Raw genomic sequence first — 17,500 nt, forward strand, 5'->3', positions numbered from 1 at the left:
AATATCCTTTGGGTAACAGGTAATGCCACTTTCCTATGCTTAGGTGAAAACTTTCACACCAGTAAGCTACATCAGTTTCCAGCTGTTATGCCAAGAGTACAGATGTGTAGTGTGGACTTGTCAGATTTTTATTTTCATGCAAGATGGCTGAGCACATCGAACAGAGACCAACAAACCCATGTCTCATCATCAGTGATGATGGTCTTCATGAAATCTGGGTTGTGATTTGAACATTACAGCAGGTCTTGAGCAATTTCCATGCGGAATTATTTCTGCTGCTCTGCCAGCACTTTAGGGACAAATTTCGTCAGCACTCTTTGCATACACAAATCCTCCATTAAAATGGAATGCACTGATCCTGTGTTTATTGCCATTTCATGACCAATTTACTAGACTATTACATAACGGTCTTCCATGACTATTCATCAAACCTTTTCAATCAGTTCCTCATTTGGCTTGTGGATGGCCTGCTTGAGCGTTCCTTGCTCTCTCCTGAGGTGGAGCCATGTTGAAAGTGGTTGTATCACTCCTTCATCTGAGTCTTACCTATGGCATCATCACCACAGATCTGTTGAATCTTCTGGATGGTTTGAGCTTGAGTATCACCAAGTTTTTGAATAAACTTGATGCAATATCTCTGCCTGGTGCATTCAGTGAAAATGAGCATGCACTAAACCTCTGTCCTCTAAGTATAACAGTTGGGAACTGACATTACCTACCGGTGTGAAGAGTTTCACACATGTACAGGAAAGGTGGTATCACCTCCCACCCAAGGGCTTTTGCCCACATAGCATTAATTTTGGCAGGAAAAGATAAAGTTGAATACTTTACGAACACACTTTGGATGTTTACATATTTCTGAAATAAGTAATGATACAAGTTAAACAAAGTTTCGTATATATTTGAGAGGATTGATAAAATTCATTGATTAGTTAGCATTAGTTGTGTTCATGCAACAACTTGCAAGAAACGAATAAATTTTTATAAATGTTTCCCCAGTGCAGCATAGCGAGTGAGCTTGCTCGTATATTACTGAAATCCATAAAAGCTCCTATAACACATGAACACCATATAAATACTATGAGTATTTATAGGTGAACGCCTATTTACATATGCATATTTTTCTGATAGTTCTATTTCCAGTTAAGGCCCCCTCACTGTAACGTAATTTCATAACGAGATTGACAGCAGTTTAAACCAGAGTCATTGAAGATAATTTAAATCTAATTGTCAAAACTTCTACTCAAGGCTTGACATTAACCATCATCATCATCATCATCATCATCATCATCACCATCACCATCACCACCACCACCATCACCATCATCATCATCATCATCATCATCATCATCATCATCACCACCATCACCACCATCACCACCATCACCACCACCATCATCATCATCATCATCATCATCATCATCATCATCATCATCATCATCATCATCATCATCATTATTATTAGTGACAGAGAGAGAGAAAGAGTTGGGGAAGAACCCTATCAGTTTCAGAATGTGGCTAGATAGAAGTGCAGAAGCTCAAGGAATTGTTCTATTGATATTATCAAACACATGATACATTTTTCCATTTACCAGGAACTTATGCACTGTATTTGCATGGTATTTTATGAGAAGCAGTTACTATTAGAGAAATAAATTTCCAAGCTGTAAGTACTTGAAATCTAGTGTTATTTCATCCTTGCAATCTTGTTACTAGCAGCTTAAATCAATGCTATCATTTGAAAGTTATTAATCCTCAGTATCAAAGCAAGCTAGCATTGCTATATCCAACTTTGGACTCAAAATAACAGAACAAAAATAAACACATTCCCTTAATTTCCTCCAGACTGTAATCATTTCCATCTTTAATGAAATGTCTCACTTCATAAAATGTTTAATTATTAGGTTACAGATTATATCATGATGTCGATTTCTAAAAAAGAATGAAATAGTACTATACATGATCACCAATGTATAGAAATTTTAAGATCTTTGTAATAAATGGAAATAAATTAAATATGCGCAGGAGTGGCTGTGTGGTAAGTAGCTTGCTTACCAACCACATGGTTCCGGGTTCAGTCCCACTGCGTGGCACCTTGGGCAAGTGTCTTCTACTATAGCCTCGGGCCGGCCAAAGCCTTGAGTGGATTTGGTAGACGGAAACTGAAAGAAGCCCATCGTATACACACACACACACACAAACATATGTGTATGTAAGTAAACCTCTGTGTGTGTGTGTGTGTGTGTGTTTTCCCATTTGACATTGTGAAACCTAGTGTGAAACAATGTTAGCATTTACGTAACAGTGTCCAGCCACTTGAGCATTCTGTCATTTGAAAGACCAGAGGAATAAGCAGCACCTTACTTGGAAACAAGTAAGAAATGGCAGTAAGAAAAGCATTGAGCCATACTATACTACTTCAACAAGTGTAAACTATAACTGGCACCCCACCAGTTACAACGACGAAGGTTCAGAACAGCCTGCACAAACACAAGTATCTTTAACATAGTTCTCGGGGAGATTCAGCATAACACAGAATGTGACAAAGCTGGCCCTTTGAAATACAGGTACAGCTCATTTTTGCCAACTGAGTGGACTGGAGCAATGTGAAATAAAGTGTCTTGCTCAAGGACACAATATGCCACTGGGAATCAAACTCAATACCTTATGATTGTGAATATATTACCCTAACCACTAAGCCACCTGCCTTACAACTAAAATTGTACTTTTGTCATTGAATATGTAAACTGGAGTAGCAGATTAATCAGAGACACTTTATCATTAAGAGTGTTTTTGATCCTATAAAGCATTACAATGATGCCAGTGCCCTTATACTTGCTGGTGATGTGCAACAAACAGTTGCTGTATGAATAAATGTTTTGCATTTGAAATATAAACCAGCCTTTTGTAGACTCTACCCAAGTAATTCGTTGAGAGATAATGCAAAGGCATGTCATACTGGAAATTGTTGGCATTGAAATGAATAGCATCATCTTAATTCTGAGGATAATGACAAGTTTACAGTAATAGCAACTGTGAATACATAAGTTGCCTTTCTTTTTGACCGAGAGGATCTGATGGCAGTAACTACAAATCACAATAAACTTACCAACAAATGGTACATGTTTCTGCATTATATGTTGAAGTGAACGATCTACTGTTTTGAATACATAATGCGACATCATTAGAGCTTCATCTCAAAGGATTATTGATGATTTTGGAATTGGTTGTGCAAGTGCAAAACTAAATGAGACGTGAGTGATGGAAACTAAGATGCTTAAATGAATACAAGAATCGTAGACACTGATGTAATATATACTTCAGAAACCATACTCAGTCATTATACAATAGGGAAGGAGAAGGGGAAAAAAGGAAAAATCACTTTCTTCCATTCAGCTTTCAGGCCTAACTTTACCTGTGGTTGTGAATTTTGGAGAATGACCAAAAGAGTATGAATGCAAATAGAAGTGGCAAAAGCGGGATTTCTCTGAAGGGTTCCTGGAATAGGATGCATAACTTGGAGATAAAAGTCAAGCCAGGTCAAGTCACTACTTCTTCACACTGAGAAGACACAGCACTGGCACTATGAACAGGAGGTTAGAATATGTAAGAAAGGAGTTACAAGACATATTTTGATGGGCAAGGCTATATGGATGGTGACACAAGAGTATACCACAACTGAAGTGATTGGATAATATCATGGCCTCAGCTAGACTTGCTTAGACATTCAGTGGAAACATTTGCTGATGGTTGCATTTGACATGTGTGAGGTCTTTGCCCTCGTGACCCTTATAGGATTGAAAGTGCTGCAATTCTAGAAGCTACTACAACTAATATTATCCAGCGAGACGATCAAATGTTTTGCAGTACTGACCTTAACAAATATATATCCCCATAACCTTCACAATCAACAAGGTTAGTTACTGATGACTTATTGATACTAGCCACAATTTTGTCATGTGATAAACACTGCTTCATCATTCAACTTTCCATTTGTACATGCATCATCCTCATCACTTGGTCCTATTTCATTCTGGACATGTTTACTCCAAGATCTAAGAAGTTCAAGAGCCAACAATCAGCACAGAAAGACACAGTGACAATTACAGAGATGACAAGTGCATAATTTTCCTTGAGCTGAAGAAACATGGCTGTACTGTGAACAGCATGCGATAGATTGAAAAATACAACATATTTAGAGAAAAACATAAGGAGAAAAAATAACTAAAGAAGAAATTAAAAACAATCTACTTGCAGCATGACAATGCACAACCACACACATCTTCAACAACAAACCAGGCAAATTAATTGACAAATTGGGCTGGTCATTGATTCACCATTCACTGCATAACCCAGTGGAGGCGGAATGGCCCAGTGGTTAGGGCAGCAGACTCGCGGTTGTAGGATCGCGGTTTCAATTCCCAGACGGGGCATTGTGAGTGTTTATTGAGCGAAAACACCTAAAGCTCCACGAGGCTCCGGCAGGGGATGGTGGCGAACCCTGCTGTACTCTTTCACCACAACTTTCTTTCACTCTTACTTCCTGTTTCTGTTGTGCCTGTAATTCAAAGGGTCATCCTCGTCACACTGTGTCACGCTGAATATCCCCGAGAACTACGTTAAGGGTACACGTGTCTGTGGAGTGCTCAGTCACTTGCACGTTAATTTCACGAGCAGGCTGTTCCGTTGATCGGATCAACTGGAACCCTCGACGTCGTAAGCAACGGAGTGCCAACAACAGCATAACCCAGATCTGGAGCCCTCCAACTTACCCTATTTGGCCCAAGAAAATAACAGTTATTGGACCCAATAATTTTGTGACATAGATGAGGTGAAAGTAGTTGGTGAAAATGATGGACACAGCAGTGCACACGTGAATTCATTCAAAGATGATTCCAGCGGTGGATTCAATGATGACACAAACACATCACATCTGATGTAGAGGGTGTGGAGTAGCTACCATTGTACATAGGAAGTTTCTCACCCAACATGTGAGTTTGAACAACATGTCAGTTAATAACAGTCACACCTACTTTTGCATCACTTTCAGTAAAACATGCAACCATGAAAATACCTTTATGTATACATATACACTGGTTTACATATAGATACACATACATACATGTGTGTTTATGACATAATACACACACACACACACACACACACACACATATATACATATATATATATATACATATACACTTATATATATCTATGTGTATATACATATATATACATTCTTATACACACATTTATATATGTATATATTTATACAAATAATATATGAGTATATGCATATATATGTACATGTATGTACATACCTTCATCTACATGTATATATAGATGGATATTTGGGTACATGATGTTGTAAAAAAAACATGGACAAAATGATAAACAGGGTACAGAAAACACACAGGCCACATAGAGAACATTTCCTTCATCAGCTGCCACCATTATAACACTGGCGTTTCGAAGAGATATACATTCTTACACACACACATGTATATACACGCACACAAATACATATATAAAGACATATATATATATATACATAAATACATACACACACATATATATGTATATATATACATAACTACATACACATCCAAACACATTATTAAGCATTACAACGATTCGCTAGGAATTGAATAAGAACATAAAGACATTCTTTCAACGCTAAAGGTGCCTAAAATAAAGAAAGAAGTGTTTCCCAATGGACCATTTCACAGTATGCTTACTACTCCTCAGAGAACACAACAATGGCTTTCTTCACCAAACAGATCAGCTGCTGTATAAGGCAGTAATAAATTAGGCTATCTCTATGGAGGATAGCCTAATTTGCATATTTTTTCTTTCAACATCTTAATTAAACAATAACTATTTTCTGCACAGTGTTATTTCAAAAGAACTGATATAAATTTAAACATTAATGAGGCTTCCTAATGTTTAAATTAATTTCACTTTGATTTGCAATCTTGTACAATACATACATATATATATATGTGTGTGTGTGTGTGTGTGTGTGTGTGTGTGTGTGTGTGTGTGTGTGTGTATGCACGCAGACACGCACACACAAAAGTGTTTATATAGATTATATATATATGTTATAAAATTCTATGTTTAATATATATATGTGTTTTATTCAAACATACATATGTACATACATATATACATATGCACATACATAGACATATATGCATACATACATAAACTTTTTTTTTTACTTAAAACTTGGCACAATGACCAATAATCTATAGGTCATTATCAACTGCAATTTATTAAAGTGGTATTCTTGTATGTCTGCAGAATACCACCAGCAAGTAAAAAGTTGGTCACAAATAATTAGTGACAAACAATGACCATCAATGAATAAAAAAAAAGGAAATATTAAAGTAGAAATAAGTGAAGGCATAGCCCTGTGGTAAGAAGTTTTGCTTCCCAACCACATAGTTCTGGGTTCAGTCCCATTGTGTGACACCTTGGGCAATGTCTTCTACTACAGGGTGTCCATAAAGTCTGGATACATGGGGATTAACACATACTTTAAGAAATTATTATTTCTTATATTTAATTGTTTATGTTATGATTTTATTTACTTCATGTACCCAGGCTTTGTGGACACCCTGTATAGCCTCAGGCCAAACAAAGCCTTTATGAGTGAATTTGGTAGATGGAAACTGAAAGAAGCCTGTCTTTATACATATTTATCTAGGTATGTATATCTATATCTGTGTCTGCATTTTACCTCTACCACTGTATGACAATAGGTGTTGGTGTGCTTACATCAACATAACTTAGTGGTTCAGCAAAATAAACCAATAAAATAAGTACGAGGCTTTGAAAAAAAAATTGTACAGGGGTTAATTCATTCAATTAAAACTTCTTCAAGGTGATGCCCTAGCATGGACACAGTCTAATGACTGAAATAAGTAAAAGATAAAAGTTATGCAGAAAATCAGGTAAAGTTGATAACCCTGGTAGCTCTACATATTATCAACAGTTGCTTTAAATATCCTTTTGTAATCTGCTTATAAACATCACTATAATGTTACTTATGACTTAAGGAGTTGTTAGTGAGTTTTTTGCATAGATATACGAAAATAGAACTTCAATGACTTGCACTTGCTAATGACTGACAAGTGAAAATGACACTTCTGCTAATTTTTCTTAAAAATAAAACAATATAAAACCCAATACTTGTATAATATATTTAGCACTACTTTTGAAAGTTGTCAACTTTGATCGAACTAATTTCAATAGAGATCATAAAAATACACACATATACACATATATACAACATATACATACAATATACACATACATACATACATACATACATATACACATATATATATATATAAATATATATATGAGCATGCATGTGTAATCATACATACATGTAGAGATATAGATACATATATACACATACACATACAAATATATAAATATATATACATACACACATACATGCTTATACATATACATATATAAACACACACACATGTACATATATAAACATACATACACTCACACACATCTATAAACATTTACATACACATATGCAAATATATTTGTATGCATATATGTGTATATATATACATATACATATATATATATATATATATATATATATATATATATATATATATATATATATATAAACACACACATATATATGTGTACATATATACATATGTATATATATATATGTATATATATATATATATATATATATATATATATAGATATAGCAGTAGTGATAGCAGAGATTTGTATTGTATGTAATCCAAAGGAGAAAATTAATTATTGCTGTTGCTGGAATCTAACAACCAGATACATGGTGGCAAACTAATATAAGAAAGGAAAATACATTACGTAAGCAAATTTAATAATTATAGCAGGAACAGTGAATTATTTAATAATTCGTTATTTGTTAGACCTTAAGATAGCATTAAACTTATTCTATCGTAATCTAATTATCACAATTCGAAGACTGCAATTAATATTCCAACCAATTTACATTGTAAACAACAGCAAAAAAATATTATTCACTAATTGTTAACTAAAGTGTAATTTATAGCAAATATACAATTGGTACAGATAGTTATGAAGAAAATCTCATTATAAAGAAAGAAAAAAATCCCATTTTGTCTCTAAAATCTCATATGCAGAACATTCAATTTGATTGGATCTATGATTGCTTGGCAATATAGAGAAATATCTTAGTCGGCTAGAAAGATGTTAGAGATGACACAGGGCAGAGACAGGTTGTATTTACAAAGAACTAACCTCGAGATCTTCCTTTCTGTAAGTCATACATGATAGAAGCTTCCTTCACCTGCAAAAGAAAATATATAAAAATTTAATATTGGAACCAATAAGAATTCTTGACTTAGTAGAACATAGACTGTTTATTATTGTCAGTTATTAAATTAAAACCAAAATCAGACACACCTTCCTGCTGGCTTTCACTATTGTATTGATCTATTTATGTATCTCATTTGACAACAAAAATGGTAATTTTCATTTTCCCTCATTATTATGCAGGAACTATTTCCATTCACTAGTACAACACACACACACACAGATAGATAGATAGACAGATAGATATAGATACACATACACATATATACGCACACACGTCTGTATGTATATATTTATATATATATGTGTGATTATATATATATATATATATATATATATATATATATATATATAGATACATGTTTGAATTAAGGACATTATTGATTGAAGGCATAAATTGATACGGCAATGTGGAGACATAAATATAAAAAGTAATAATAATAATAATAATGATAATAATAATAATAATAATAATAATAATAATAATAATAATAATAATAATAATATTAAAATTTTACATTAAAAAGGCAGACATATACAATGTTCTTAACAAATCTGTACGTAGTAAAGTCAAAAACAGATAATAAAAGGACACAATATATCAACGTCTTCTAAACCTAATAAGTTTATTGATAAAAGATGACTTGACAGCCAGAAGAAAGGCGGATATCAAACAACTCGTCACAAAAATGACAGCAGTCAGTAAGAACAGAACCATACTGAAATGGTCGAAACAAAAATAACATCAGAGACGTAAGATGTTCTGATATACATCAGTAGCTGCATTAAGGATAGATTTTGATGAATCAGTTAGTATTCTAAAATATTTTTCCTTGCAAAAATTTTTATTTTAATTATTTTTTTTTATTCATCCCCCCCCCCCACCCCGCCCTTCGCATATAAGATAAATGGAGAGAAAAAAGCCAAATAACTGGAGAAATGTTATGTAGCAAACCTATTCAACCTCTCAAGCTGGTATTGAAACACTGACATGAAAAGAAGGCTAGTTTGTGAGTATAGATGTATGTGTATAGGAAAATGAATGAGTGTACGAAAGAGGAGAGAGAGAGAGAGAGAGAGTGTGTGTGTATGTACATGAGTGTGTGAGTGTGTGTGCCAGTGTGTGTGCCAGTGTGTGTGTGTGTGTGTGTGTGTGTGTGCGCTCATATACATACTGCAAATTTATGTAGTTAAATTGTCATTCTCTTGTATAATAAGAACCCTAAGGTCTACTTCAGATTGAAACATGTTTTGTTTATTTTTTGTATGTTTTTTTTTTGCTTTTTCGCTGTTTTTTTTTTTGCTTTTTCGCTGTTTTTTTTTTCTTTAAAGTAGTAATATGCTACATACAACCTCTTGTTAAATTTGCTCTGAGCAAGTTTTTGCCTTGTTCATTACTAAAACTAGACTACACATTAATATGCAGAGATATACAAAGCAAAGATATAATTAAGAAAAAACTTCCAGCACAATAAATATACTCTTTACGTCATAAGGATTTTAAAACTTCAAGAGACGTAAAATAAATCATTTTTAACAGTGGAATGTGAAGTTGATAAAATCATAAATAATAGTATGTGTGTCTATCACTCAATCTCTCTCTCTCTCTCTCTCTCTCTCTCTCTCTCTCTCTCTATATATATATATATATATATATATATATATATGTATATATATACATACATATACACACACATAATGTATATATGGATATTCAATCTTACATATGTACACGTGTGTGTGTGTGCGTGTGTGTAAATCCATAATCATGCAGGTACAAGCATGAAATATATATATATATATATATATATATATATATATATATATATATATATATATGTATGTATATATATATATATATATATATATATATATATATATATATATATATATATATATATATATATATGTATATGTATGTGTGTATGTATATGTATATATGGAATATATTCACAGACACACTCGTTTATGTATGTGTATGCACAAATTTTCTTTATATGTTTATTTGTGTATTTATTTATCTATTGGACAGTATAGCAGGCAAACTATTTAAAAAATAACAATAATCCACATGATACTGTAATCGGTTTTATAATTTGCTCCTGAACTATCCAGGAAAACACCATTATCACCAGTATATATGTTCACAACCCCTAAACTTTTAACTAGTTGGATAAGTGTTAATGCACGAAACTCTTAGTCCTTGAGTCACTCTGTTGCTTCTCCTAAATACTAATAGAATATACAAATAATAGCATTTAAATACTGGGTTACAAAATAATGCCCTTGGACAGCTGTGGGACAGCCTTCGATAATTTCTTTCAAAAGCGGTTTTCTTACCCAATATTTACATGCCATTATTTACAACTTCTTAACTCTCTGGTGGCGAGCTGGCAGAATCGTTAGCAGAACATTTTGCCCATCCTAAGGTTCTGAGTTCGAATTCCACTGAGGTTGACTTTGCCTTTCATCCATTTGGGGTTGATGAAATAAGTACCAGTTACACACTGGGGTTGATGTAATCGACTAGCCCATATCTCCCCAAAAATTTCAGGTTTTGTGACTATAGTAGAAACAACTCTATTTTCCATTCCACATTTCAAAATATTTAAATATATAAACATACATAGGCACAGGTGTAGCCATGTGATAAGAAGTTTGCTTCCCAATCACATGGTTCCAGGTTCAATTCCACTGCATAGTACCTTGTGCAAGTGTCTTCTACTATAACTAAAGCTGACAAAAGCCTTGTGAGAAGATTTGGTAGACAGAAACTGAAGGCAATCTGTTGTGTATATATGTAAATGTATATATATATATATATATATATATATATATATATATATACATACATACATACATATATATATATATATATATATATATATATATATATATGTATGCATATATATCTATTGTGTATGGGTCTTTGTGCCTGTGTCTTTCTCCCAAGCTTGACAATCAAGGTCGGTGTGGTCATGCCTCCCTATAACTTAGCAGATCATCAAAAAGAGACTGATACAATAAGTATCAGGCTGAACAAAAAAATAAATACTGGGGTTGGTTCATTCGACTAAAAATTCTTCAAGGCAGTGCCCCAGTATGGTCGCAGTCTAATAACTGAAATAAGTAAAATAAAAGATATATATTTTTTTTCCCAAATTCTTTTCCATATATTTCTCTTTTATCTTTTACTTGTTTCAGTCATTTGACTGCGGCCATACTGGAGTACCGCCTTTAGTCGAGCAAATGGACCCCAGAACTTATTTTTTGTAAGCCTAGTACTTATTCTATCGGTCTCTTTTGCCGAACCGCTAAGTTACAGGGACATAAACACACCAGCATCGGTTGTGAAGCGATGTTGGGGAGACAAACATAGACACACAAACAAATATATATACATATATACGACGGGCTTCTTTCAGTTTCCGTCTACCAAATCCACTCACAAGGCTTTGGTCAGCCCGAGGCTATAGTACAAGACACTAGCCCAAGGTGCCATGCAGTGGGACTGAACCCGGAACCATGTGGTTGGTAAGCAAGCTACTTACCACACAGCCACTTCCGTGCCTAATAATTTTTTTTTCTATATCTTTTTCCCTCATTTTGTAATCCGAACTTTGTGATCTTTGTAAATATATGTCTCAAGTCAAACTGTGCTTTTCTACCTTTCTACCTCCAAAACTGCTCAATTTGGATTGCTTTCATAGCTACTTTCAATGCCATAGGCCTTGCCCTGAATGAAAAGGCTGAAAATTAAGTTCAAACTTATTTTACTCTCACCAACTAATTCTATACATAAATACATACATATATACAAACATACATACATACATAAAGCTAAAGATCAGTGAAAAAGGAAATACCTATGCTGAACTATTGAGGAATCTACAGCTACTCTATCCAATTTACAAGTTCACTGGAATATGTAACACACAGCCTAAATACCAATCTTGAGAAATTAAGCTTCTCAAAACCAGAGTGGAGAAAGCTGATTCAAAGACTACAGATCCAAGCGATCATTAGAAATGTGTAAAACTTTCCAGAAGTTTATCATTTAAGTATATACGCTAGACATGCAACTATATATGCATGAGAATACATACATAAAACTAAACATACAAATCTGCACATATGCATACATTCATACATACAAAAATACCCTGTTATTGATGTTGAAATTTCAATGAAGGAGCCTTGGATATGCATTAGAAACTGGCTCTTTCTCTATTAGCGAGAAATATTGAAATAAACTGAATAATGACATACATACATACATACATGCATACATACATACATATGTGTGTGTGTCTGCATGCTTGCATATATCTCTTTTACTCGTTTCAGTCGTTTTTTTGACTGCGGCCATGCTGGAGCACTGCTTTTAGTTGAGCGCAAATTGACCCCAGGACTTATTCTTTGTAAGCCTAGTACTTATTCTATCGGTCTCTTTTGCCGAACAGCATTGGTTGTCAAGCGACGTTGGGGGGACAAACATATACACACACACACACACCTATATATGTATATACGACAGGCTTCTTTCAGTTTCCGTCTACCAAATCCACTCACAAGGCTTTGGTCGGCCCGAGACTATAGTAGAAGACACTTGCTCAAGATGCCATGCAGTGGGACTGAACCCAGAACCATGTGGTTGGTAAGCAAGCTACTTACCACACAGTCACTCCTGTGTCTATATGTATATATTCTTCTCTTTCTCTTTTTAATTTACAGTAAATTTTGACCAGCCACCTACTTGCTAGCAAGGTTGTGAAATGATGTATCATGTTCTAACCATCATCCTCTGTATGTATATTCGTATGTATGTGTGTTGGGGGGGGGGGGGGGAGGTACAGAGAAACTAATTTTAAATGGGACACACACATGTACAGAGACTAAAAACAATATAATTTGCAGTTAGTCTGTGCATCTTGACCCCACTGAAATGATAAAACGGGGAAAAAAAAAGAGAAAGAAAAGAAAGGCCGACAAAGCACAACTGCAAAGGTGAAAGGAGGGAAAAAATAGGAAAAGACAGTGTGACAGAAAAAAAGGGAGAATGTGTGTGTGTGTGTGTGTGTGTGTGTGCGTGAGTGTGCATGTGTGTGTGTGAGTGTGTGCATGTGTGTAGGAGTGTGTGTGCGAGTTTGTGTGTGTGTATTTCTATGTGTGTGCATGTTTGTGTGTGCGTATGTGTGTGCATACGCTTGCATGTGTGCACATACACTTGTATGTGTGCGCATACACTTGTATGTGTGCATGCATGCAAATTGTGTGTGTGTCTGTATGTCTGCATGCATGCATATTTGTGTGTGTGAGTGTGTGTGTGTATGCTAGTATGTCTGCAAGCTTGCATATTTGTGCCTGTGCATATGTGCACATTTGTGTGTGTCTGTGTGTGTGTATGTCTGCGTGTGTGCATGTGTGTGTGTGTGCACGTACACAACATTCTCTTATGAGGGAATGTTAAAGAGATAAAGAGAATCATTTAAGGGAAAAGAAAACGAGACAAAGACATTGCAGGAAGTCAATAGATTACATTCCACATGCAAATACAGAATCATATACATCAGTCAACAAGTTAATGCTCTTCCTGGAGACATAACACCAGACCCAAATGCACGTTAACATATACCTTGCACACACACACACACTAAGGCATGTATATGTAGATCTATGTACATCAATCAATAGATGGTCCTCAACAACATACAAACACATATTCCTACACACACACACACACACACACATAGAGAAAGATACAGACTTATACACAGACATTTCCTCCATCGTTCAACCCCAACATAATGTAGAATAGCCAATGTTGCATTTCCTGAAAGTCTTACTTAATAATGTAGAATTCAAAGACGATGAACTGGCAGAATTGTTAGCACACTAACAAAGATGGGAAAAATACTTAGCAGCTTTTATTCAAAGTTTACATTCTGAGTTCAAATGCCACCAGGAGCAACTTTGCCTTTCATCCCTTCAGCATCGATAAAATAAGTACCAGTTGAGTACTGGGGTTCGATGGAATTGACTTATCCACCTCCTTGAAACTGCTGACCCTGTGCCAAAATTTGAAACCCATAATGTGGAATTCTGTAATTTGAAATCTATTTTCTACTTCCATGCAACATAGAAATATGTTTCTCATTATGGAATTTCGCATTACAGCAAAGTTTTGAGGAATACAACAGTTTAGTAGAGCAGAAGATGCTTCTACATATGTCATCATCACCATCATCATTATCATTATTGCTATCATCATTTATTTTTCCATGCTTGCTTAGGTCATGTAGAATTTGTTAAGGTAGATTTTTTTCTATGGCTGGATACCCTTCCAGTTGCTAACCCTTACCTGATTCCAAGCAGAGTAATTTTTCCCTATAGCCAAACACATTTTTTTATGGGTGACTGGAAACAAATAACATCACTTGTGTAATAGGAGAATTCATTTACAACATTCTAATGATGTCAAAACATGGGGACAAACACACACACACACACACACACACACACACACATACACAGAGAGGCTTCTTTCAGTTTCTTATTTCTTTATTGCCCACAAGGGGCTAAACATAAAGGGGACAAACAACAACAAAGTGATTAAGTTGATTACATCGACCTCAGTGCTTAACTGGTACTTAATTTATCAACCCCGAAAAGATGAAAGGCAAAGTCGACCTGGGCGGAATTTGAACTCAGAACGTAACAGCAGACGAAATACCGCTAAGCATTTCACCCGGCGTGCCAACGTTTCTGCCAGCTCGCTGCCTTCTTTCAGTTTCTGTCAACCAAATCCACTCATGCAGTTTTGATTAGCCTGACGCTATGATAAAAGATATTATCTAAAAGGCTGTGCTGTAGGACTGAATCCTAGACTACATGACTGGGAAGCAAGTTTCTCAACTGCCCATCAATACCTGTGCCTATGAGGGCGGATGGATGGATATAGTCTGATTAGCCCATTAACTTTTTCAATGAATTGTTATCTGTTAGCTTTTCCAATGAATCGATGAAGTGGGGTCTCATCCATATTTGAGTTTTGTTTCATTACACATATTTATGACTCTTCTCTTTATAACTGACTAATAAAGCAGCCATCTATCACGCACTTTTCTGTTCTTATCTCCTCTTCCTCTTTCACTTCATTATGTGAGAAAGACTAGTTGACAGGGAAAGGAGAAAGTGTGAGAAAACGAAAGAAAAAGACAGTATGAGAGAGTATAGTGAGAAAGGGGAAGGTATAAAATAAACACGAGTACTTTGTCACATTCTCACAATATTTCCAATTTAAATGATGACTATGTATGTAAATACAAGTATATAAATATATTTTGTTTGCATTTGTAATTACATTTTTATCTTTGAAAAATTGAAACATTTAAAATTTTAAGGAAGTGAAACAGTACTATAGTAACATTTTTATTATTGAATACAAATTACTTTTTATAGTTTCAGTGCATTAAAGACTTATTGTGTATTTTTACTGGCAAAACTGACATTTTGCTTCTCAGTTTTCCTTCTCCTACTTCATTATTGGAGATATAAAAAGTTGCACTCTTGTTTACTGAGAATTTCAAACAATTTTATAACACAAGATCTTAAACAGAAACCCACACACCAATAGGAAGTGAAAATGTTGTCAAATGACTGTAGGGTTAAAAAGTTTGTTTCCCAGCCACATGGTTTTGCTTTGGTGTCACTGCATGGTATTCGGGGCAAGTGTCTTCTACTATAGCATCAGGCTGACCAAAGCTGTGTGAGTGGATTTGAACTGAAAATCTACCACCACAGCAAGAAGTACAAGATCTTCAGGAAATCTCAGAGGTAGATGGAAACTGAAAGTAGCTTGTTGTACACATATATGCATATACACACATATGCATATACACACATATGTGTGTGTGTGTATGTGTGTGTGTGTGTGTGTGTGTGTGTGTGTGTGTGTATGTGTGTATGTGTCTTTGTGTTTCTCTCCACCACTGCTTGACAACTGGTGTTGGTTTGTTTATATCCTTATAACTTAGCAATTCAGCAAAAGGCACCAACAAATAGATACCAAGCTTAAAAATAAGTATTTGGAACTATTTGTTTGATTAAACTCTTCAAGGCAGTGCCCCTGCATTACCACAATCTAATAACTGAAGCAAGTACAATAAAAGCAAAAAAAGCAAAAATACATCAGATCTCTTCAAATACATCAGATCTCTTCAAATACATCAGATCTCTTCAAATACATCAGATCTCTTCAAATACATCAGATCTGTCTCATAACATAAATTCATCTAAATTGCTTGAAACCGAGAATTGACATTTCAAAAACCTTGAGAAAAACAAAAATCGGTATTTCTTAGAGAAATGTTGTTTGACCAATGTAATTTGATGGAGGTATGTGTGGCATGTAGGGATTCCATTTATAAATTACTCTTAAATTCAGGATTGAAATTTTTAGCCCATGAGTCATTCAATTCAGCTGCAATATTATAAATAAAAACAAAAAAAAAATAATAATGCAATTTAAATAACAAAATAAAAATATTATCTATCGCACCAACAATATCTCCAGTAATGAAATATATTTCTTTATTGCCTACTGGGGGGGGGGGGGCTAAACATAGAGGGGACAAACAAGGACAGACAAAGGGATTAAGTCAATTACATCGACCTCAATGCATAACTGGTACTTATTTAATCAATCCCGAAAGGATGAAAAGCAAAGTCGACCTTGGTGGAATTTGAACTCAGAATGTAACAGCAGACGAAATACCGTGAAGCATTTTGCCCGGCGTGCTAAAGGGAAAACAATCTAGGAATGTGAAAAGTATACAGTGCCCAGAAACTAATAGCTTATTATAGAATATATCAGAAGTTTGTTCTCATGTGTGCACTATCTTTTATCTCTTACCCTTTATCTGTTCCAGTCATTGGACTGTAGCCATGTGGGGACATCACCTTGAAGGGTTTTAGCTGAATGAATTGATTCCAGTACTTACTTTTTAAAGCCTGGTAATTATTATATCAGTCTCTTATTCAAACCCACTAAGTTATGAGGATGCTTCTGTGTGTCACTGAAAAATTTATAGCGAGCAAAAAAAAAGCTTCTTCTGAGCAAACAGCTCGAGACTTG

The 17,500-nt window shown here is 34.8% G+C and overlaps 1 protein-coding gene across 3 annotated transcripts in view; it reads right to left on the reverse strand.

The window, feature by feature from the left end:
• LOC106883892 (uncharacterized) overlaps positions 1-17,500 on the reverse strand; it is a 461,066-nt gene that overhangs the window by 106,927 nt on the left and 336,639 nt on the right. For all 3 annotated transcript variants that reach the window (XM_089349763.1, XM_089349761.1, XM_089349762.1), the window contains one exon: positions 8,290-8,338. In XM_089349763.1, coding sequence (XP_089205889.1) covers positions 8,290-8,338 — 49 coding nt within the window. The remainder of the gene's footprint in view (positions 1-8,289; positions 8,339-17,500) is intronic.

Source organism: Octopus bimaculoides, chromosome 3 (genome assembly GCF_046866305.1).
Source record: "Octopus bimaculoides isolate indiv1 chromosome 3, ASM4686630v1, whole genome shotgun sequence".
Lineage (NCBI taxonomy): Eukaryota > Metazoa > Mollusca > Cephalopoda > Octopoda > Octopodidae > Octopus > Octopus bimaculoides.